Raw genomic sequence first — 22,728 nt, 5'->3', positions numbered from 1 at the left:
TGAGTTATTTACTGAAAGCTCAGGTTTGAAACTTGAAATACTGTGTATTCCACATCAATGGCTTGTAGCAATTCAAAATACAGCAAGCCAAAAACACCAAAATTTCTTCAGAGGTATGTCATCCATGACCATAGAAAGTGGGTGCTCAGATGCTGAAGTCAGAGTTTGTTTTGCTTATTACTTGCGGTAGATAAGGACCATTGGCCTTTTCTATGCCAGACAAAGTATCTATATAATTTTCAAGTTACTCGTTCTTTAAAGCAAAGTAAAACTGATTAGGTACCGAAATGCCTCTTGGAAGCTGCACAATCCAATTCCTCACACCCATTTAGCTGACAAAGCATTTGTCTACAGAGTGGACTTTGATTACCAGGTTACGTTAAAACTTCCCTGGTCCGGCCACCTCAGCATCTGACTAGTCATGAACCAGAGAATTCACCAGATCAAGGAACGGTTAATGCCTGAGCTGCTGCCAGCTATGGGGCTCTGCTCTAATGACAGCAGAGGGACTGGCACTGACTAGGGAAGTGCAGTGGGCAGACATGGGGAAAGAAGCAGGGTGGCTGCTGAGCCTCACTGGAGTACAGCCTCCCAGTCAATGGCTGAATTCCTGACTCCCAAGCACAGGGCTCCAGAGCTGCCTTGTCTTTCTCATGAGCACATCCTGACCCCTTCCCAAATCTCAAACACACAAAATCAGCTATCTGCAGTGCTTCATGAGGTCTTGGGTCTGGGGGAGGAATTCCAAATCCAGGGCCCCAAGCTTTTCCCCTTGAATGCTCCAGCCTCAAAGCACCCATCGATGATGCCAGATGAGGGAAGTCTGGATTAGAGATTGAAACTGTATTACATAGCTTTTTAGCACACAAATTAGGGTTGTATTTGCATTGGGGCAAATAACTCAAATGGAAAAAACTGCCTTTCAGACAATGTGTACATTTAATGAAGTCAATACAGGGTTATATATACACACATACTAGCTCCACTTTGGCAAGTTAAATACTCTATTTTCACTCTGAGCCCTCTTAGTAAGAGATTACAAGACTTTCCAAGCAGCTCTCTTTTCTTTCATATTCCATCTCTTACCATATGGCCATCTGTAAGCACAGCTAATCTGGACATGAAATTCAGATCTTGGAACTAAAGTAGAACGACTATGGCAATACCACCACACTTCATAGAAACAAAGTGCCATTGTTCCTGTCTGACCTATTTTAATTGACAGTAAAGTCTGTATCTACTTACCTTAGAGCACAACTAATCATGTTACTCCCAAATAGCTTTGTTACTAAGGCACTGGGGTAGTCCTGACAGCCTCTGTAATTATTACTGTACAATCCACTGGCAGTTGCTACTGCAGTCTGCTGCCCGTGTTGTAGGAAACTTTGTCAGTTTTGAATAAGGTGTATCTACTCGGCAGGTGATAGCATGCTTCTCTGTGCAGGCTGACCAAATATGCAATAGCTTGACTCATAACAGAGCACTAAAAACAGAAGTGTGGCTAGGACGACATGGGCAGCAACTCAGGCTAGCCACTTGAAAAGTTCCCAGAAAACAGGCAGGCTTACATTCAGGTGGCTAGCCCATGCCACCCTTGGCCACTCTGCTGCTTTATGCATGCTGGCTCAAGCAGAGCTAGTGCATGTTTGCCTACCAGCACTGTAAGCATGCTCCCCAGCTGCTACACTGCTTTAGGAGTAAGTTGAGACCTAGTGGAAAAGTTGAAGACGACACCAATGGTATTCCAAAATATTTGTTGCACTAAGTTTGAAGATGTCCGTAGTCATTCTGCCTGCGTGCACAGATAACATTGCTCAGTGATGTGCAACACTGTTTAATAACAGTGAATCAGAGATGAGAGGACCACAGTCAGACTCAATTTAGTTGCAGAAGACGTCAGTAGTTCTGCATTTCCTTAACCAGGTAGAACTAGATGATAATTTCGATTATAAGTGGAATTTTCTTCTACTTGTGTCCATTTCACGGCGCTGAAATTTAAAGAAAAGATATTCACTATAAAATTTGTTGTTACATGTAACATTAGCAAACACTAAACAAATAGGCAAATATGTATTTTAAAATAAAACTACAACAGGGAGGGAAGGTGGTGTGTATCTTCCCAGTGGCCATTGCAGCCACAATACGCTTTAACAAATTCTTGGACTCAGCCTTCGAGGATTAGCACAGGGAGAGATGTAGATTAGAATAGATATTCCATTTTTAAGATCACAAACAGCTCATAAATCAAAATGTGCCAGCACACTCATCACAAAGGTGATTATGCTTCTTTCTATTCTGTTTAAAATCTTTCAAGTGTGGAAGCTAAGTATAACAACTTTATGGCAAAAAATGACTAGATGGTGTTTCAATACTACCTATTCCATCGCTCTCATTTTATTTAAAAATTATGTATAAAATCTGTTCTAGCTGAGATATTTATACAATCAAGCCTCACGTATTTGCACGTTATTATTCCACTCACATGCAAACAGAAACACCTCTGATCAACTTTACCAGCAAGACAGCCGCAAGTCCACAGTAATAGGGACACAATAAGACTTTACAAATTACACCACAGAACACTTGTCTATTGCCAGTTATGCTGAAGTTTGATTACACTGTACAAATAACTGATTGAGGTATCAGTACCCATTACCCTTGCTTTTTTACTGATCACTTATTTTCCATATGCAAGTTAAATAGCTGTTTGCGAAATATAGCAGAATCCAACTGACATTTCAGTTAGCCATGTCCTGACTTTAAATGTCATTTAATACTTTACTTTTAGGCTGATGTTTGTGATTATATTTCAGAATGCTAACATTTTAATTGTCCATCCTGATATCACTACTGAAAGACATACCTTGTGAATCCATTCATATTCTCCAAATTTGGAATCAAAGGTTCCTTTTTGAAGGGATCTCAGCTTTAAGGTAAATCTTGGTCCGAGCTCTTGAATTCCCACTTTCTTTTCACTCTTGAAGATATACCTTCAAAGCCAATGGAGATCACATTAGGGTGGGATGCTACACCAATGCAGTTTTTCTTAACCACTAACAAAATTTGACAAAAAAGTTCACCTATGAAATCTAAAAAAGATATAGTCTCGCTGATTGTGAAATGTAGCTACTTGTCTTCCAATGAACTGAGGATCATGTGGGAAGAGAGAAGCAAACATGCGACCAATGGAATGACCCAGTCGTGTTGTAAAGTTATTCAGGATTACTTCAGGTTGATGTTCTGTGGGCTCCTTTCCTTTTCGCTTGAATGACAGTAACAAGATAAACACAGAACATCACAGACAGTAATACGAATTAATATAACAGAGAAGGTAAGAAAATTAAGGCTAAAAATGTATTAACTCCACGTGTCAAATGCCACAAAGAATATATAACAGTGCAGCATTAATTGGCAACATTTAAAGACCTCAGAATGCTAATCCATTGTTTAAAACAAAGTTTCTTGAAAAAAAAAAATGTGACGAAAATACAGTTACTCATTTTATATTTCCCTCTAACATATAGTATGGGTGTCCCTCTGCCCCTCTTTACCCGCCAAAATCAGATTAGCCATCACAAAAATCTTGAAAGTCTCTCTGAACAGTCAACCCTTCTTGCTACCAAAACTACCCTTTCATCTGTCCAGGCCAACCTTTAGTGGTTTTGGTGTTCCTTGACTCTCAAAAAAGAAAGACATCATCAACTTTATGAAAATCAACTGAATATCATGCAAGTATGAACAGTTTCCTCAGTAGACAAAAGTTCAGAAAATACGAAAGAAAACTTTTACCACTGAGCAACTTGGATCACACATCTATTAAGCTTTTTGCTCTTACCGAGGGAATGAAAAAAAACCACTCACCTTTATTTCTTTACGTAGACGAACACTGCTCATTCTAAAATGAGCAGTTGGACCATCAGGCAAATGACTTAAAACAAGTCCATCTGTTTCAGAGCGTTAAGAAAAGCTGGCATGGATATGAAGTACAGAATACAATTTAAACAGGACAACAGAAGTGATTAACATAGAAACCTGTGTTTCTGTGTAAATGCGTTGACAGAACATTCAATATTATCCTAGAACCTAATTTACAAAATCTGTATTTCAGATGTAAGATGTCTATACCTATCCTCTTCTTGGCAAAATACTATAACAAGCTCTCATTTCTGCAATAGCTGTGTTATTTGGCTGTGTGCCAATGAGAAATCTCTATAAAACTGGCATTTTCTACTGTTCATAGTAAGACCAGTTGATGATCAGTTTGATGTGAGGCTGGCAGGCTCCCTACCTGGCTTTCTGTGGCTCTTCGGGGCAGAGGTTGCAGAAAGGAACTCTGGGCTGGGGAATGGAAAGGTAGTTTGGATGTATGAGGGGCAGGGGGGTAGGGTGCAGACTCTAGGAAGGAGTTGGTGTGGGATACGATTATGGGCTGGGACAGAGGGTTTGCGATGTGGGAAGGAGTTCAGTGTCCTGACACGCCATGACTCCCAGGAAGCAGCCACTAGGTCCCTGCCCCTGCAGTCCCTCTGTGTATGGGTGGCCAGGGAGGCTCCACCCTGCCTTTGTACCCGCAACTACCACCCACAGAGCTCCCACTGGTTATGGTTCCCAGCCAATGGGAGCTGTGGAGCTGGCACTTGTATGGGGGCAGCATATGGAAACTCCCTGGCTGCCCATACACATAGAGGTTGCAGGTAGGGAGCCTGAAAGGGAAGGAAAGAAGAACACATGAACACCAGAACACATGGCGATGCATTATTTGTGATCTGTTTGTTCACTTCTGATTTTGCTATATGTCACCATGAGCTTAACAATGAAAATTTAAATATATTTAAGAAGATCCAACAGCTGATTAAACTGCTGAAATTAAATGCAAAAAGAACGTTTATTCATGCACTAAGTTGTCTCAGGCTGTGTCTACACTAGCCCCCTACTTCAAGGGGGGCATGGTAATCAGCCTGAGTGGGGAATAGCAATGAAGTGCTGCGTATGCACCACAGCACCTCATTGCTATTAGCTTCATTAGGCTAATTCTCACCGTGACCACTTCAAAGTGCCCTTACAGTAAACTTCCCACATTTGCGAACTTCAGGTTCACAAAGTTAATTATTTGTGCACCCGGGGCTACAGCGGCTGCAGCTTCCCATATTAACGAAATTCAACATTCGTGAGGGTTTGCAACACCAAACCCTCGCAAATGTTGAGACCTTACTGTACTCCCAAAAATCTGGGAAGAAGAAGAAGGGGGCTAGTGTAGACACAGTCTCAGAGAAATAGAGTGATTTACTTACTGATAAGGTTTCCAAGCTCGCACAATATGCCAGTAGGCTGGATACATTCAGCATTTATTTATTTAATCACCAAGAATATCCCTTTCTTTCAAGTGTTAAATTGATACCTTTGTGATCAAATCTAAAACACAACATATAAAGTAAACCCTTTCATACCCAAACAAAAAAGCAGTCATGTAGCACTTTAAAGACTAACAAAATAATAAATTGAGAGATTGCAACCATTATTTTGTTAGTCTTTAAAGTGCTACACGACTGCTTTTTTGTTTTGACAGAATACAGACTAACATGGCTCTCTCTCTGTCCCTCTTTTATGCCTGGCATTCTATCATCTGGAATTCTCAAATAACCAGCATTTTATCCATAAGTAAATTTTAATTACGTTTTCCATAAGTACAGTATAGTGAGAGTAAATACAAATAAATAGAGCAAACACAGTACGAGTTTACAGTGTACAAAAATACTGTTGTTGGTAAATAAAGCACTCTGCATACATTTGTTTGTTTTTTTAATATCTATAATCTTGTTTTTCTTCAGCATTATACATTGCTAGGTATACCTCTCTTATCCACAATAACTGAATATCCAGCGACTGCCCGGTCCTTCGGCTGCCAAATAAGAAAGAATTTATTGTACAAGGATGTAGCCACATCTAATCTCAATAATGGAACCATGTTATGGCAGCTGCACAATGTGCCTCAGAATTAACCTGAGGCATGCAGATATCTAAGCAGCATGTTGGTGGTCTTGTAAGTCTGCATTTATAAGGTTGTAAATTACAGTTTAAAACACTGAGCCAAAAATAGCCGTTGGTTGCATATGCTGCATTTGATTGTAGAAAAGGGGAAATATACCAAAGTATTTGCAGTTCGTAGCTTCTAAAAATGCAAAATTATACTACATCAACTAGAAATTGCATAGATGAGTGATGACAAAAGCATAAAGGATCTGGGAGACTTACACAGCTGAATTACTTTTTAACTTTGTTTAAAATTACTGTGCTAATATCTTCATCATATAATACAGAAGTCTACAAAAAAACCCTCTCTTTCTAGTATATAAAGGATACTTGGTATTTTGCGATCTTCATTAATAACAATCAGATCTGTAAAATCTCTTGAGATGCACTGTGGGATAATTTTTTTCAGAGCCAATCCTCTTCGATAGTAAACATGTGAGTTCGGTATGACAGTAGACAGCTGTTCGCAGAATCTCACTGTTCTCTGTACAACAGAAAGCCTTGGTTGCAATCTCTCAATTGTTGTGCATATTTAGGGTCCTACCAAATAAGTGAGAAGGAGGAAAAAACCCTCAGACATGGCCCCCAACTGAGAAGTAGGAAAAAGAAAGAAAGAAATAAAAGAAAAGAAAAAACCACTCAGCTCACCTCGAGCTCCAGGCCCAAGGCAGGCACGAGGGGTGCAAGGCTCAGGGCTTACCCACCAGGGCCAGATTAACTGCTTTCCTGGTGGCCTACGGCTTGTAGATTTCGCGTTCTCCCCTGCACCCCCCCAAAAAAACCAAAACAAAACAAAAAACCACCTCTTTGGAGGGGTGGGCCAAAAATAAGGGGTTCAGTGCATAGGAGGGGGCTCCCGAACAGATGAGGATACTGGGGGCACACATTTGGTTCCCTATCAAAACAAAAAGCAGTCAAGTAGCACTTTAAAGACTAGCAAAATGGTTTATTAGGTGAACTTTCGTGGGACAGACCCACTTCTTCAGACCATAGCCAGACCAGAACAGACTCAATATTTAAGGCACAGAGAACCAAAAACAGTAAGCAAGGAGGACAAATCAGAAAAAGATAATCAAGGTGAGCAAATCAGAGAGTGGAGGGGTGGGGGGGAAGGTCAAGAATTAGATTGAGCCAAGTATGCAGACTAGCCCCTATAGTGACTCAGAAAGTTCCCATCACGATTTAAACCATGTGTTAATGTGCCAAATTTGAATATAAAAGCCAGCTCGGCTGTTTCTCTTTCCAAAACGGTGCGATAATTCCTTTTCAGTAACACACATACCTTTAGGTCATTGACAGAATGCCCCATTCCATTAAAATGTTGACTAACTGTTTGTGGATCTGGAGTGTTTTAGTGTCTGTTTTGTGTCCATTGACCCTTTGTCTAAGGGAGTTAGAAGTCTGTCCAATATACAAAGCATCTGGGCATTGTTGGCACATGATGGCATATATGATGTTAGTAGAGGAGCATGAGAAAGTGCCCGTGATTCTGTGAGTAACCTGGTTAGGTCCAGTGATGGTATTTCCAGAGAAGATATGTGGACAAAGCTGGCAGCAGGCTTTGTTGCAGGGAAAGGTTCCAGGACTGGTATTCCTGGGGTATAGACTGTAGCTGTTAGTGAGGATCCTCATGAGGTTGGGAGGTTGTCTGTAGGAGAGAACAGGCATGTCACCCAGGGCCTTCTGGAGTGTGGCATCCTGATTAAGGATAGGTTGTAGGTCTTTAATAATTCGTTGCAGTGGTCTGAGTGGGGGGCTGTAGGTGATGACCAGTGGTGTTCTGTTCTTGGCTTTTTTGGGCCGATCTTGCAGCAGCTGGTCTCTGGGTATTCGTCTGGCCCTGTCGATTTGTTTTTTTACTTCTCTTGGTGGGTAATTCAGGTTTATGAATATTTGGTAAAGTTCTTGTAGTTTTTGGTCTCTGTCAGTTGGATCAGAGCAAATGCGATTGTACCTAAGAGCTTGACTGTAAACAACGGACACAAAAGACATCAAAAACACTCCAGATCCACAAACCAGTTAGTCAACATTTTAATGGAATGGGGCATTCTGTCAAAGACCTAAAGGTACGTGTGTTACTGAAAAGGAATTATCACACCGTTTTGGAAAGAGAAACAGCCGAGCTGGCTTTTATGTTCAATTTCGGCACATTAACACATGGTTTAAATCGTGATGGGAACTTTCTGAGTCACTATAGGGGCTTGTCTGCATACTTGGCTCAACCTAATTCTTGACCTTCCCCCCCACACTCTGATTTGCTCACCTTGATTATCTTTTTCTGATTTGTCCTCCTTGCTTACTGTTTTTGGTTCTCTGTGCCTTCTGGTCTGGCTATGGTCTGAAGAAGTGGGTCCGTCCCACGAAAGCTCACCTAATAAACCATTTTGCTAGTCTTTAAAGTGCTACTTGACTGCTTTTTGTTTTGATAGTGTATAGACTAGCACGACTTCCTCTTTGTTACTATTCAACATTTGGTTCCCTGCCACCCTGCATATGCAGGCACCACCCACCACTACTCCAACTGGCCATGATTCCTGGCCAATGGGAGTGATAGGGAATGGAGTCTGCAAGTGAGTACAGGGAGAGTGTTTCCCTGCACTGCCATTTCCCCAGATGGGGGCAGGGTGGGGGGAAAAGGGGAGAGATGGGGATTGGCAGCGTGCAGAGCAACTGCCTCTCCTGCCACACAGAACCTGTGAACAACAAGAAGTCTTGTGGCACCTCATACACTAACAGATATTTTGGAGCATAAGCTTTTGTGGGCAAAGACCCACTTCATCAGATGCATGAGTGGGGGGGTGGTTTCAGAGGGGTATTTAAAGAGTGGGGTCCCAGTAAGAGGGAGGGCCAGAGCTGACTAGGTCTATTCAGCAAGGTGGAAATGGCCCAGTATCAACAGCACTTATCAAGAGGAAAAATCAAGTCCGATCAGATAGGGGAATGTGAGCCTTTGTCAGAGTCTAATGGGGAGATATTAGCACCCAGAGCAGAGAAACTGCCTTTGTAAGCTGAGAGCCTCCACCCCGCAACTCATGCATCTGATGAAGTGGGTTTTTGCCCACAAAAGCTTATGCTCCAAAAGTATGTTAGTCTAGAAGGTGCCACAAGACTTCTTGTTGTTCTCGAAGCTACAGACTAACACGGCTACCTCTCTGATACAGAACGTGTGGTTTGCTTTGATACGGCCTGCAAAGTGCAGGCTCTCCTGCATAGCTGGAGCCGACCGGCAGGGCTTGCCCGGCTGCACAGGTGAGGGAGGTGGGTAGAAGGAGCCCAATCCTCATGGCCTGGATCCACGCAAACCACAGGCTGCAGGTTCCCCATCCCTGTTCTAGGCTCTGTGTGAGAACCACCAATAGCCCTAATCCTAATTAAAAACTGTGCTGGCACAAGGCTCTTCCTATGATGAGCTCATTTTTGGATTGAGGTAAAAGAAAAGGAACAAACTACATATGAAGTAAACCAACTGAGGAAAACAATTCAGACAAAGATGCAGTTTTCAATTTGGAGGTGTTATTTGACAACTGTGCAAATGTAGAAAGCTTATGAAAAGCACACATTTAAAAATCATCAGATGAAGAGATAAGCATAAAACAGCAGCAGTAAACACTTCCTGATGCTCCACTGTCAACACACACTTATCTTGACAAAGACAATCACGTAGCTGAGAATTAAGAGGTTTCCCTGCTCCTTAAGTCCTCTGTGTCTCTGTTAAGATCCAACAAAGTGACAAATGTTTAAGTCACTTCTGGATTCCAGTTGTACCATCAAGGAAAAAATGAAAACCTCTAATTCCATAATTAATTGCCACAAGCTTTCAGACCCCCTCGAACTGATTCACAAAAATTTTAAACATTACGGGTAAATTTTATAAATGTATTTACCCCACGAGGCCTATCTGATGTTGTGATAAGAACCTTGGGAACCGTCAGTCTATTGAAATATGGTGCAAACTCATCAGTAGCTTCATCAAAAGCAACCTGGAAACAAAAAAATATTGTGAATTAAAAAAATTTCTAGGAAAAACACACACAGTTGTTTAATTGCTAAAGTAACTGTCCACTTTGGCTGAAATTCTGGTGCCATTAAAGTCAATAGCAAAATTCCAAAATTCTGTATGGATCCAAGATCTGGCCTATACTATATTGTTTTTAATAATACAAACGGAAGATAAGATCACAAACAAAGCTTGCTAAGAAATTACTCTACACTGTAAAATTATCTTAAGTGAAATGACAAAAGGATGGTATCATCTGCAACATTATCAATTCATAAATGTAGTGACAGAAAATTGGAAAATAAATATTCAAAGTTTATAATCAACTCTTTTTTAGTTAGAACACGTTTTGCAGGAAATCATGGTTCACAATATAATACAGGGATGATTCATTTACCTCTTCATCATTAGGATCTACAGTTGTTTCATCATAAACTCTCTGATTTTCAATTGTCTTCGGTACAGGCTTCGGTGGTGCCTTTAATATAAAGAACACAACAAATGACAGCAATAACCCCTTTTTAAAATAAAAAAGGCATTATTTATACTTTTTAGACAAGCCCCAAGTACGACATGGTGCTGGCACAGCACACTAAAGGATTGCAATTTGTACGGTGCTCTAACAAGCTGTGCTCTGATGACCTTGTGTAAACCCCGCTGACACGCGCCAAAGGAACCTAGTTCACATTAACAGTCTCTGACAAATCACACCTTTCTGGCACACTTTTCCATGCTACATAGAAAAGCTCTGAGTCAAACACTAAGATCAATTCCACATTTAAATGAGTGACTCAATTATTCTGTAATCAATTCTATCTGAGTTTTTAGTGACAATTCATTAAAAATCTAGAAGATACCCTAAGCCAACACTTCCTAAGCCAGGGTCCAAGGACCTCTGGTGGACTACAAGCAGGTTTCCAGATCTTCCAAGCAAGGCCAGTGTTAGATTCACTGGGGCCCAGGGCAAAGCCCAGAGCCCCAATGCCTGTGGCTCAAGCGGAGGCCTGAAAAACTCATCTTCACAGAATCCCCTATGCCGTGGTGCCCTGTGCAACTGCCTAATACTGGCTCTGACTTTTATATGCAGAAAACCAACTGCTGTGACCCAGATGGATCATGGAGTTTTTATAGCATATTGAGGGGGTCCTCAGAAAGAAGAACATTCAGAACCCTGCACTAGATAAGTTTTGGACTTTGTCCACACTACAGATACTATACTGGCACAGTTATCTTGCCATTGCTATGCTGGCAGAAATCCATAATACAGACACACCAAGGGGACAGATTTATCCAGTGGTAGGGGAACGCCACCTCCCTGAGTGACAATAGCTAAGTCAACAAAGGCATTCTTCTGTTATCCTTACTGGAGTTAAATCAGCATATTTACATTTCTTACAATGTGGATACTTCGTATCCTAACCAAGGCAGCTAAATGAATCTCAGTTTTAAACATAGACAAAGCCTTATTTTGTTTGTACATCAGTAATACTGTCCCTTAATTCTGAAGGGAGATCATTAGTTTAATAAGAGAGAGGCAACATATGGAGCAGAACATAAGACTTCAATAGTTAACCCACTTAGTTTCCAAGCTCATCAGAAGTGGTTGTTGCCCATTATGTTCCCCTTTTCTTCGTGTGCCAATTTTCTTTTTTGATGTTTAGTGTGAGGCCGGGATGCTCTTATGCTTCAGTGAAGGGGCTTAAGACGGTCTGAAGGGCCACAGGAGAAAGAGAGGCAACCATGTTGTCATCAGAGTACTGGGGCTCCATGACTGAGGTTGTGGAAGTCTTGCTTTTAACCTTCAGTCTCCTGAGATTGAAAAGCTGCCTGTTTGTTCTACAGACAATCTTCATGCCATCTGGAAGCTTGCCATCAATGAGGTGAAGGGTCATGACAATAAAGATGAAGAACAGTGATGGGCCAATGATGCAGTCTTGTTGGACTCGCATTTTGACGTCAAAGGGGTTGCTTTGGGATCCGTTGTTGCTCAATACTGAGGCAGTCATGTGGTTGTGAAGCAGCTTCAACATGCTAATTAATTTTTGGGGCAGCCGATCTCAGAGGATGGTCCACAGGGCTCTATGACTGAGTTGAATGCTTTGGTCAGGTTGACGAAACTCATGTATAAGGCTCGATTTTGTTCATGACTTTTTTCTTGCAGTTTCTGGGCAGTGAAGATCACATTTGCCGTTCCTCAGAATGGTCAGAAGTCACACTGGGATTCTGGGAGAATTTCTTCTGAGAGTGGCAGGAGTCACTTTGCCAAGATTCAAGCTAAGATTTTCCCTGCTGCTGCCAGGAAAGAGATGCCATGATAGTTTTTACAGTGTGACTTGTCGCCCTTCTTGACGAAACTCATGATCAGTGTGTCTCTGAACTCTTGTGGCATTCACTCCCTATCTCAGATTTTGAGAATCAGGAAGCAGAGTTGATTGTAGGGCTCTGACTTTGACGACTTTGGCTGGGATTCCATCTAGTCCAGTTGCCTTGTTGCACTTCATTGCTTTGATGGCAGCTTGGACCTCATTCAGGGGAGGAAGTGTTGCAAGATCATACCCAGGCAGTTGCCGAGGGATTTGGTCAAGGGATTCTAGGACCACGGTGGAGGGGCAGTTCAGAAGCCCAATGTAGTGCTCCTTCCAGCAAAAAGCAATGATTTAATTGTTTTATAAGAGTTGGGCACCATCCTTTGATCTCAGGGGATTGACTCTATGGTTTCTCAGTCCATAAACAGCTTTGGTAGCACTGAAGAAACCGCTTGTATCATTGATGTCTGCAAGATGCTGGTGTTCTCATGCCTCCTCAGTCCACCACTGGTTTTTCAGACTCCTTGTTTTACATTGGATTTCTACCTTGGCCTTGGCACGTGCTTCCCTCTTCACCGTGCATTTGATATTGCTTTGCCAGACCCTAAAGGATTTCCTTTGTGCCTCAATCAGGTATTCTATTTCCACACTGTTCTCATTAAACCAGCCCTGATACTTCCTGGACTGGTAGCCAATGGCTTTTCTATAAGCGCCAATGATGGCATTCTTCATCTGACACCAGTGTTCTTCCACATCTTCAGGGTGTACTGCCAGCAGCTTCCTTTGGAGCGCTACCTGGAAGTCTCTTCATCTGATGGGGTCCTTCAATCCTTGTACATTGATATTTTGTTGGATCTGTTTCCTCTGAGTTGTCTGTCTGATGACAATCCAACTGCCATCATTGAGCGAAATGTATCTTAGTTTTAAATATGTACAAGGCCTTATTTTGTTTGTACATCAGTGATATTGTCCCTTAATTCTGAAGAGAGATCATTAGTTTAATAATAGAGGGGCAAGATATAGAGCAGAACACAACCACAACAGTTAACCCACTTAGTTTCCAGTTCACAGGAAGTGGTTGCTGCCCCTTATGTTCCCCTTTTCTTCTTTCTCTGTCAGCCTGTTTTTTCTTCCCCCCGCCCCCTTTTCTCTCCAGCCAGCAGCTGGAAAAGAAAAGCACTATGTTCCTACTGCAAAATATTTTACCCACAGCATCTGCTGTAAGTTGACTAAAATCACACCGCTTTAAGCTGTTTCACTCAGAGCAGCTTTAGTTACAATGCACAAGTAATTTCTCTAGCTCCTTGAGGACATTGTAATCTCTCCTTCTGTCACTCAATTTCAACAAAAACAAAATACCAAATTTATTCACTGTAGTATAAATCTGATTACTTTATAGTCAGTTTTCTGGGGACTGGTGGGCACCTTAAATGACTTACACATTTTATTAGGGCATATACTTTCATGGGATACCATTCACTTCAGATGCCTGAAAAGGGGAAAAAAGGGATACAGTGATGGGAGTCTAAAATTAGTGCTGATTGGTTAGCTGGGAGCAGCAGGTTAAAGGTGCTATATTAGCACTCATGTCACACTCCCATCTCTGTATCTCTTCCTTTCTCTTCCCCTCTTCAAGTATCTGAAAACTTAAGTTGTATCTTATGAAAGTTATGACCTAATAAATTTGTCAGTCTTTAAGGTGCCACTGGAGTCCCTGTTGTTTTTGCTGAAACAGACTAACATAGCTACTCCTTTGAAACTTTTTGGGGACTGCATATCATACAGCTCTTGTGCTATGGAATTGCACAGGGTTTCTGTCATAGAGCTAGATCCTAGCAAAGCCACAGTTCATATATAAATACTACACTTGGCTTTCAAAAAGGCCCTACTTTCCCGAATTTTATAGTCCATTTGACTGAAACAACTGAGACATTTTCCCCCAATTCAAAAGAATATTAAACAACAGCTGTTACATGCTAACCAATGCTCAGGGCATCTCACAAGCTAAATACAGCACTATGATCACGGATGGTCTGACTACAAAATTAAAAAGCATCTACTGCCCCTGGTTTGCAAGTACATGTTTAAGGAACGAATTCCAGGTATCAAGATGCAAAATTTACAATACTAATTTCAAAACTTTTATTTTAAGATAAGAGCTGTTATACTTTGCTAAATGCTTTAGCGATACCAAGGACATTAAGACTTATTTTCTTTTACCTTATCTCCAAGGGCTTCTCTCTCCTTTTTCCGTTTTTTCTTATTTGCCAATTTCTCCTGAGTAGGACAGACACGAGCTTGGTTAGAAGGGAACAACGGGTAAATGGCAACTCTGTCTAACCCTGACACTCTTCCCTCAGCACAGAGCCCTTTGCTGGACTCCCCTTTGCACTCGGTCCGCCCACGGCCCCTTCACGGCCACGGGTGACTTCAGCGCCCCAACCGTTTGCTGGGAAGTATCTTAATGAGGCTCTCGGAGCCAAAGTGGAACGACTCCCGCCTCCCCCCCAGCGGTGCTTTCCCCGTCGCCCCGTGTCCGAAGCTGTCCGAGATGGAGCTCTCCGCCGGGGCGGAGTCTGGTTCCCCTACGGGCCCCAATACAGGTAACCGCAGCGCGCCGCGGGGCGGGCAGCGCCCTGACTCCCCGGCCTCCCACCTTCCGCCGCTGCTGCTTCCAGCGCAGGAACATGAAATGGCGCCGCTGCTTGTTCTTGATCTCGGACACACTGAAGCTCGGCGGGAACAGGGCCTGATCCGGGGCCCGCGCCGCATCTCCGGGCCCCTGGGGCGCCTCGCTAGCCATGCTGCTCCTCAGCCCGGCCAGGTCACGCCTTCCGGGCCTGCCTCCCCTGCACCCTCCCACTGCGCTTGCGCTAAGGGAGACACGGTCCCAGCTTAGCGACCGGAAGCCGCTGTCCAGGAAGAAAGAGGAAGGGTGCAGCGGGCACTACCTGTTTCCTCTCCGACCAATCAGCAACTGGTTTATGCGCCTGCGCGATAGGAAACGGGGCCATGATTCGCACGAACTCTAGCTTTTGTCCTGCCTCGCTCCGCCTGCGGTCCCGGGGCAGGACCTTTTGGGCGTCTGTCAGCGCGTGCGCGGTATCCCTGCTTGACTCTAAGCGCGCGGCCGCGCAGGGCCGGAGAGCGGGTTACGCGCGGCTCCGTGTGCAGGGCGCGCGATCCTTGTGGGGTGGGAAGTTAATGGACGCGGGGCTGGGGTGGAGTGGAGCGCGTCCGTTGCTAGGCTGCGCAGCGTGTGCTGGCCTGGCTGGAAGATCCTGCATGGGTCAGCCCGGGTCCGGTTGTGAGCGGCCTGATCACAAACCCACACGCATGCCGTGCCCCCCACCCGCTGGCGCAGGACAAGGCGGGAGCGCTGGGCTGGGGGTCCTGGTGCAAGGTGTTGTGCTGCAGAGGGCTCAGGGCAGGGCTGGGGGCTCAGAAATGGAGTGAGGCGTAGAGTTGCCAGCTCTGAAGCTGTTTTTGGGAGATTCTACCCCCTCCCCCACAGGAGATAATGACACTGTCTTAAACTAGCTTATTAATGCTGAAGCACAAGCCTTCTCTGAGTTTAGGCGGCTAACATTCAGCTTTATTGAATTCCATGAGGCAACAGATGAGCCAAACTGGACACTAGTAGAACCAGGATGCAGCTAACGCTAGTATTTTGTACCCTTACACAAACAAGTCCAGTGCCAGAGGCAGTTAGTTAGAGAAACATAAATCATTTTCAGAGAGAAAACTGTTATTAGCAAGGAGGAACCGGTGTCAGGGAGCAGGAGCCCCAAATCCAAACAGTTCATTAATGTGTTCCATAGAGCTCATCCTCCCTGACATTCCCAAATAGGTGAGGAAAAGTTCAAGCTCTTCTGTACATGCAGAAATTAGAAATGTGAAATGGCTTCTATAGAAGATGGCTTCCACATTAAAAATCTCCAGGCTTGCTTTCCGTGGGCACCAGGAGATTGATCACAATTTGGGGAGACTTCAGGCCAACCATGGTAGGGTTGCTGGCTGGGCTGGGGCAAAGGGTATGGGGTGCAAGCTCCAGCCAGGTGGCACTGTGGGGCTATGGCAGGCTCCTTGCTCACTCTGGCCTCCTAAAACAAAACAAAAAAACCAGTCATGTAGCACTTTAACAAAATAATTTATTAGGTGATGAGCTTTTGTGGGACAAACCCACTTCAGATAACAGCCTTACCAGAACAGACAATATATAAAGCACAGAGGTCCAAAAATTGTTACCAAGGTTGACAAATTAGAAAAACTGTTACCAAGGTTGGCAAATCGGATGAGCAGAGGGAGGCGTGTGTGGGGAGGGGAGGTTAAGTTAGATAAAACATCAAAGTAAGTATGTAAAAGAGACCTTATAATGGGTCAGGTAATTGCTGTCCCTGTCCAAACCTGGTGTTAATGTTGAATGTTAGTTCTGAGCATTCCATCTGTAGATAGTTACACATCTCATAGAGCAGGAAGTGACGTCAGGAAGTCTTTGAGTCCAGTCCTCTGCCTTTGTGGCAGAGACCAGCACCATTTTTGTTTTTTGTGCGTTAGTCTATTTGCCCCAGAACCCTTAATGGCCCCCCCAAGGGCTGAGCTCACAACCCTGAGTTTAAGCAGGCCACTGCTGAAACCACTGAGCTACCCCCCAGTAAGCTTTCAGATCTTTAACAGAATGGCTCACTCCCTTAAAGTGCCGGCTGCCAGGTTTGTGTATTTGGAGTTTTTGGATGTCTGTTCTATGTCCATTCATTCTTTGCTGAAGAGTGTTTGCGGTCTGTCTCTGGCCTCCTGTCACTCTCAGAAACAGCTGCTATGGGCCTGGGGACAGGAGGGGCTTAAAGGAGCTCCAAGTGCCGCACAGCCTCTGCCTGCAGGCTCCACCCCCTGTATCTTCCACTGGCTGCAGTTCCTGGCCAATATGAGCTGTGACGATGGTGTGCAAGCTGGGGGCAGCATGGAGACCTCAGTTCCTTCAGGGCACATAGGGACATGTCTGCTATTTCTGGGAGAGGCAGAGAGCCTTATTCTGGCTGCATCATGGGACTTCTAGTGGCCTAAGGTCTCCCAGTTTGGCTTCAGTAACCTGTGAGAGGTAGAGCTCAATTCCAGGACAGTTGGCAATAGGGCATGGAGGTAGGGGCAGTTGTGTAGTTGAGCCAATAAAGGATGCATGTGCAACTGCTGCCCTTTATTTTACTACTTGATGCTTTAAATTGAGTTGTGCTTCCTGTTTTGCTGGTTGAATAAAGAACACCTAATGCTTTTAAATGGTCCATATAATTTTTCATTTGAGGTTGTTTGAGAGGCAGATACTATGAGAGAGAGCCTGAGTGCATGCTGGGGAACCAGAACAATAAATTACCTGCAGTGTGGTACCTTGCAGTGTAGTCGTGGCTTGTTGCATAACTTTACATTGTTTCCACATGTTAAAATCGAGATAATTTTTACTTACTTGCCTCCCCAGGGAAGGGGTGTTGAAAGTTAATTATTTAGCTTGTACAAGTTACCTTTAAGTTTAAAAGCTCTAATTATAAGAAGCATTTAATGGAAAAGAAGACCAAATTGTAAGCTCCTTGGGGCAAGGGCCTTGTGGCTTTATGTGTCAAAGCATTTAATACATCAGTTAAAAAGATCACAAAATGAATAAAAATAAATTATTCAGTGCACTAAATTGGGGCTCTTTTTTGTTTTTGAATTAAGAACCCTGCTGATACTTGTGGCAGTAGTTAGCGAGTCTAGTTTCAGGTGAGTGAGTGTGGACAGCATCATGCTGGACAATTCTGCTAAAGTGCCAAATATAGTGGTGGTTGTGGTATAAGGCTAATTAAAACAGTGTTGACTGAAGGTAAGTGCAGGAGACAGAGTCAGAACTCCTGAGTTCTCCAATTAGTGTCCCTTAACTAACTGTGTGACTGCAGTCTTAACCTTTGTGTACTTCACTGTATTCCTTTGTAAAATTGGGATATTAGGAACTACTCATCTTGCCAAAAGCACTGAGATCATCACATGAAAGACAGTTCCTGAATGTGAAGTATTATTAATGATGTAATTTATAAACTGACTGACACACTTACCCTTATAGTCACACGTATATTCCACATATTGTCTTGATTTTTCAAAGGCTTCCGTTTTGACAACACAGCTGTCATATGTTCTCAAATGGAAGTCAGTGGTATGAACTTGCTCCCCATTCTGCATCTTCTATTATAGATCATTGTATCACATTTGTGATTGTTTACTTATAGAGTGACAGCATGATTTTTTACAAATTAACTGTAGGACATTGTGGCCTCAACAACCTTTTTTTTGCATGAATAAGCTCCCCTTCCCCATCTTTTCAAGCCCACCCCTGCCTCCAGGCCCGGGCAACCACTCACTATATTTCCCCCTCTGGTGGCGTATTCTCCCCCCCACCCTCATTCATGTTCACTGGGTTGGGGCAGGGGGTTGGAGTGTGTGTGTGTGTGTGTGTGTGGAGGGGGGATGGACACTGAAGGCCCTAAATGGGGCTGTAGGCTCTCAGGTGGAGCCAGAAATGAAGCACTCAGAGCGTGGGTGGGGACTGTGGGCTGAGGTACAGATTTGGGATGTGTGAGGGTACGGGTATATTACCTGGGATGAGGGCTTTTGAGTTGTAGCAGGGTGCTCTGGTCTAGTGGCTAGGGTTGAGGGATGTGGAATGTGATAACGGGCTGTGAGTTCAGGTATGGGGTTGGAGAGGGGGTGGCTATGAGGGTCTCAATTGAGGGTGCTGTCTCTAGGGTGGAGTCAGAGACAAGAGGTTCAGGATGTGGGAGGGGGCTCTGGGTTTGAGGAGAGCCGGGCAGGGGTTGAGGTGTGTATTTACCTTTGGCAAGTCCTTGTCAGCAGCATACTGCTGGAGCCACCATATCCATTTTTGTCATGTATTCCAGTCAAAAACTGGTCACCTAGTCATCCTATCTCAGACCCTGGCTTGGGCTGAGGGGGTGAATTTTACCGTTCCACATTCCATCTTCTTAGAGCCTGAAGTTTCATCTTTTATGCTTTGAAGAGTATTTCACCCTTAGAGTTCTCTTCCTTAATCTCAAACAGCAGAATAAGTGGAGGACAAATTCTCTGAGTTAGGTCTGGCCCCTCAAGGATTGCCTTGAAATTTTGGAATACATTTCTTAGCTTGCATACAAAAATTTACTTGTACTATACTGTTTCTGCCAGTATGCAGAGAAGTACTGCAGGATCCCTAAGTCTGTGAGGCTAGAGGAAAAAGGAATCAAGAGGGTACAGATCAAAGTTCTCAGGCCTGTTTTAACTTTGGCTTTCCTCTTCAGGGTGGTGTGGTTTGGGTGGGCTCAGGCTTCAGTCCTTCTCCTCAGCTCATGTAGTATGGTTTGTTGTTGGAAGGGGGTCGAAGTGCTATGGAGTTTGTGAATTCCTGATATTGTTTTTACAGCAATGTAACTCAAATGGTTTCAGAGGAGTCACTCCTAATTACTGCTGGTATAAAAGAAAAATCAGGCCACTCATTCATGGTGGGAATTTCTTACCACTTTGTCAGCTTTATCTCTCCAGAGAAAATATCTTACTTCCACCTATGCTACAAAGGCAAATGGTTTCTGGTGACAAAAATATTACAGGGCAAGAAATGTGTGTACAATAGAGTCCTTTGGTAACTCCAAGACCAGCTAGCAATTTTTTTTATATCCACCAGGAGTTTTTTTTTTTTTTTTGAAATAATACTGGCATAGTCCTAGACACAGATTTTACAAGAGATGAGATCTGTGGAAGTCTTTCGAGGCTTTACAACCAGAAGTGGCAATTTGACGAGCTAACTGAAGCCTTCAAGCTATCATACAGCACAGGCTATAGTTTCCAATAGTACTTTAACTAATCAGAAGTGCACAGGTAGTTTTCTTCTTTGTATTACAGGGGTTTTCAAACTGTGGACAGGACCCCAAAGCAGGCCACAACCCCATTTTAATGGGGTCACCAGGGCTGAAGTTAAATTTGCTGGGGTGTAGGCCTCAAAGCAAAGCTTGAACCCTGCTGCCTAGGGCCAAATCCCAAGATCAGGTCCCCTGCCTGGCCTCACCCCTCCCCTCCAGAATGGTAGGGTTTAGGTAGGCTCATCTCTTGGGGGTCATACAGTAACTTTAATTATCAGAAGGGGATTGAGGTGCTGTGGAGTTTGAGAACCCCTGCTATTACGTAAAGCTATGAAGATGAAAAAATCATAACATTTTATCAAGAAGGAAAACCTGAGAATTTCATCCCTATTTACAGTGATAAACTGACTTAAATATCACAATCAGATACAGAATGGGAAGTGGGTATAGAAATCCCAAAGCCATATAATATGGTAAGGTGATAGTGCATTTTGAGACTGATATGCCTGTAATCTTGGTTTATCATGTCTGTCTTGTTGGAACGGGATCTCTGATTACACATTGCTAGGTGGCAGTAAGAATCTCATTTCCTGCTTGTGAGGAACTACATTATCTGTACCTGTCCCAGTAAAGGGGTGGGTGGCTAGACTGCTAAATATTCCAAGATTTTCTTCCAATAATCCCTGCCCTGCTCCCAAAGGCATATATTTATACTAAAACTAATAGTACAGATCAAACCTCTCTAGTCTGGCATTCTGGTCTGGCAGCATCCATGGTTCTGCATGATTTTACTTAGCTGGATATTTACTTACCATGGGTGTGGCCAAGTTATCCAGGGTCCCATAAAGTTGGTTGACAGCCACCAGTACTGGCTCTCAGTGTTCTGTGCTCTTATTTAGCTCTAATTTACCCTTAAATGTCTTCTAAGAGTCCAGAGAAAGCAGTGGCAGTGTTGGTAATGCTGCTAGGCAATATTGGCCTCCTCTGGCTGCCAAATTCTCTGGTTCAGCCCAGGGCAGGTCCTGAGGGTACCAGATGAGTGAGGTTCAAACTGTATTACTAAATCTTTGTGGAGCCTAGAAGAGGCAATGAAAATAATTACAAACAAAGATTGGGAGTTTCATTTTCAACCTGAATGTAGTGAGCAATAAGCATGAAGAACTATAGTTAAAAGGGAATTACAACTTCAAAAAAGGATATGTGCAAACAACCAACACTATGAGGTCATAAACGCATTTATGACTACCTCAGTCAACAGATGCTGCAAACACAAACTCAGCTACTAGGGACTGGCTTTGGGGAAGCTTAGGGCTCAAGTCCACACCCTGGAGGTCATGAGGAGGGAACCAAGGGGGTATCAGGAAGAAATAGCAGGCAAAAGCAGGCACACAAGGGATTGCACAAGGAGAGTGGGGTCATAAAGGGAGGAAGCATGGGTGGTTCATCTCCCAGAGAAAATGAGGATGATAGGAGCTACCCATGCTGCCCTGGCCATGACAGGTGTAAGGAGTTTAACGCCACATGGGTGTGTCACAGCAAAGTTTGAGCAATAAGACGCATGAAGACACTACAACACATGCACCCCAGGCTTCGTACGAGCCCAGGGAGACACCAAGTGTGTACCCAGTCCCAGTTCCAGCAATATGGGACTGTTTCTGCATCCTTGTCACCCAGAAAAAAGTCCTGGTACAAAAAATAGCAGGGCTCAGAAGGGGACAATCAAAGGTCTCAACCGGGTGCTGGGGCATTGGGACCTATGATCAAAGAGGGACACTGTGGAGTTACAAGGTCAGCTTAGTTCAGAATGAGAAGCTGGACAGACTAGTTCTGGTGGTGAGTTGAATAACTGGTGTACTGCTAATGCCACACAGAACCAGGATGCATGTGTTCTCCTTAAAGAGGAAGTCCATGCCTGGGGAGCCTCAGCACTCGCCTCCTAAATGTGTCAGAGACCAAGCCCCACCCAGCACCCCATATTGTCACTGTCATCACATGGAACCTGGCTTCCCCCATTTTGGTCCCCACACCTGTCCTATCTCCTTGTCCCCTGGCTTTTCTTTGCTCTCTCCTCGTACTTCAACTCCCTGTCCTCCTGTTCTCTCTCCACCTTCTCTCTCCCTCTCTCTTTTCTATTCCTTTTTGCTTTCCTGCTCCTGATCTTCCTCTGAATTTCACTCTGCTTTCTTCTCTCATCTCTCTGCCTCCTATTATGTCACACTCCCCTCTGCCCATCTCCCTCTGGTTTCTCTGTTGACACCATCATGCCCTTCGCCTGTCTCTGCTTTGTCGCTTAAGCCACATCTACACTTGGCCAAAACTTTGAAGTGGCCATGCTAATGGCCAAATTGGAGAATACTAATGAGGCACTGAAATTAGTATTCAGCGTCTCATTAGCATGCTGCCGGCTGCTGCATTTTGAAAGTGCCGCATTTCACTCGTGCACAACTCGGCTACATGGGGCCCATTTTGAAAGGACCCCACAAATGTTGAAATCCTCTTATTCCTATAATCTGATAGGAATAAG

The 22,728-nt window shown here is 43.8% G+C and overlaps 1 protein-coding gene across 1 annotated transcript; it reads right to left on the bottom strand.

Moving 5' to 3' along the window:
* Positions 1–896: 896 nt before the first annotated feature.
* On the bottom strand, positions 897–18,537 carry RPF1 (ribosome production factor 1 homolog). The gene is made up of 11 exons (XM_075003267.1): positions 18,414–18,537; positions 17,847–17,863; positions 14,990–15,280; positions 14,554–14,610; positions 10,425–10,505; positions 9,915–10,010; positions 6,361–6,514; positions 3,862–3,944; positions 3,081–3,262; positions 2,864–2,990; positions 897–1,988 (listed from the first exon to the last, which is right to left on the bottom strand). The coding sequence occupies exons 1-11, from the start codon at positions 18,535–18,537 to the stop codon at positions 1,947–1,949; spliced, it is 1,254 nt and encodes a 417-aa protein (XP_074859368.1). The 3' UTR covers positions 897–1,946.
* Between the last annotated feature and the right edge of the window lie 4,191 nt (positions 18,538–22,728).

Source organism: Carettochelys insculpta, chromosome 9 (assembly GCF_033958435.1).
Source record: "Carettochelys insculpta isolate YL-2023 chromosome 9, ASM3395843v1, whole genome shotgun sequence".
Lineage (NCBI taxonomy): Eukaryota > Metazoa > Chordata > Testudines > Carettochelyidae > Carettochelys > Carettochelys insculpta.
The sequence above is the reverse complement of the archived record's forward strand: the minus strand, read 5'-3'. Positions and strand labels throughout refer to the sequence as shown.

Coding starts and splice junctions, on each gene's coding strand:
- RPF1 (XM_075003267.1), bottom strand. CDS start 18,537: ATGCAGAATGGGGAGCAAGTTCATACCACTGACTTCCATTTGAGAACA. Junction 6,515..9,914: donor CATCAGATAGGCCTCGTGGG/GTAAATACATTT, acceptor TCTGTTGTACAG/AGAACAGTGAGATTCTGCGA. Junction 2,991..3,080: donor ATCTTTTTTAGATTTCATAG/GTGAACTTTTTT, acceptor TTGGCTTTGAAG/GTATATCTTCAAGAGTGAAA.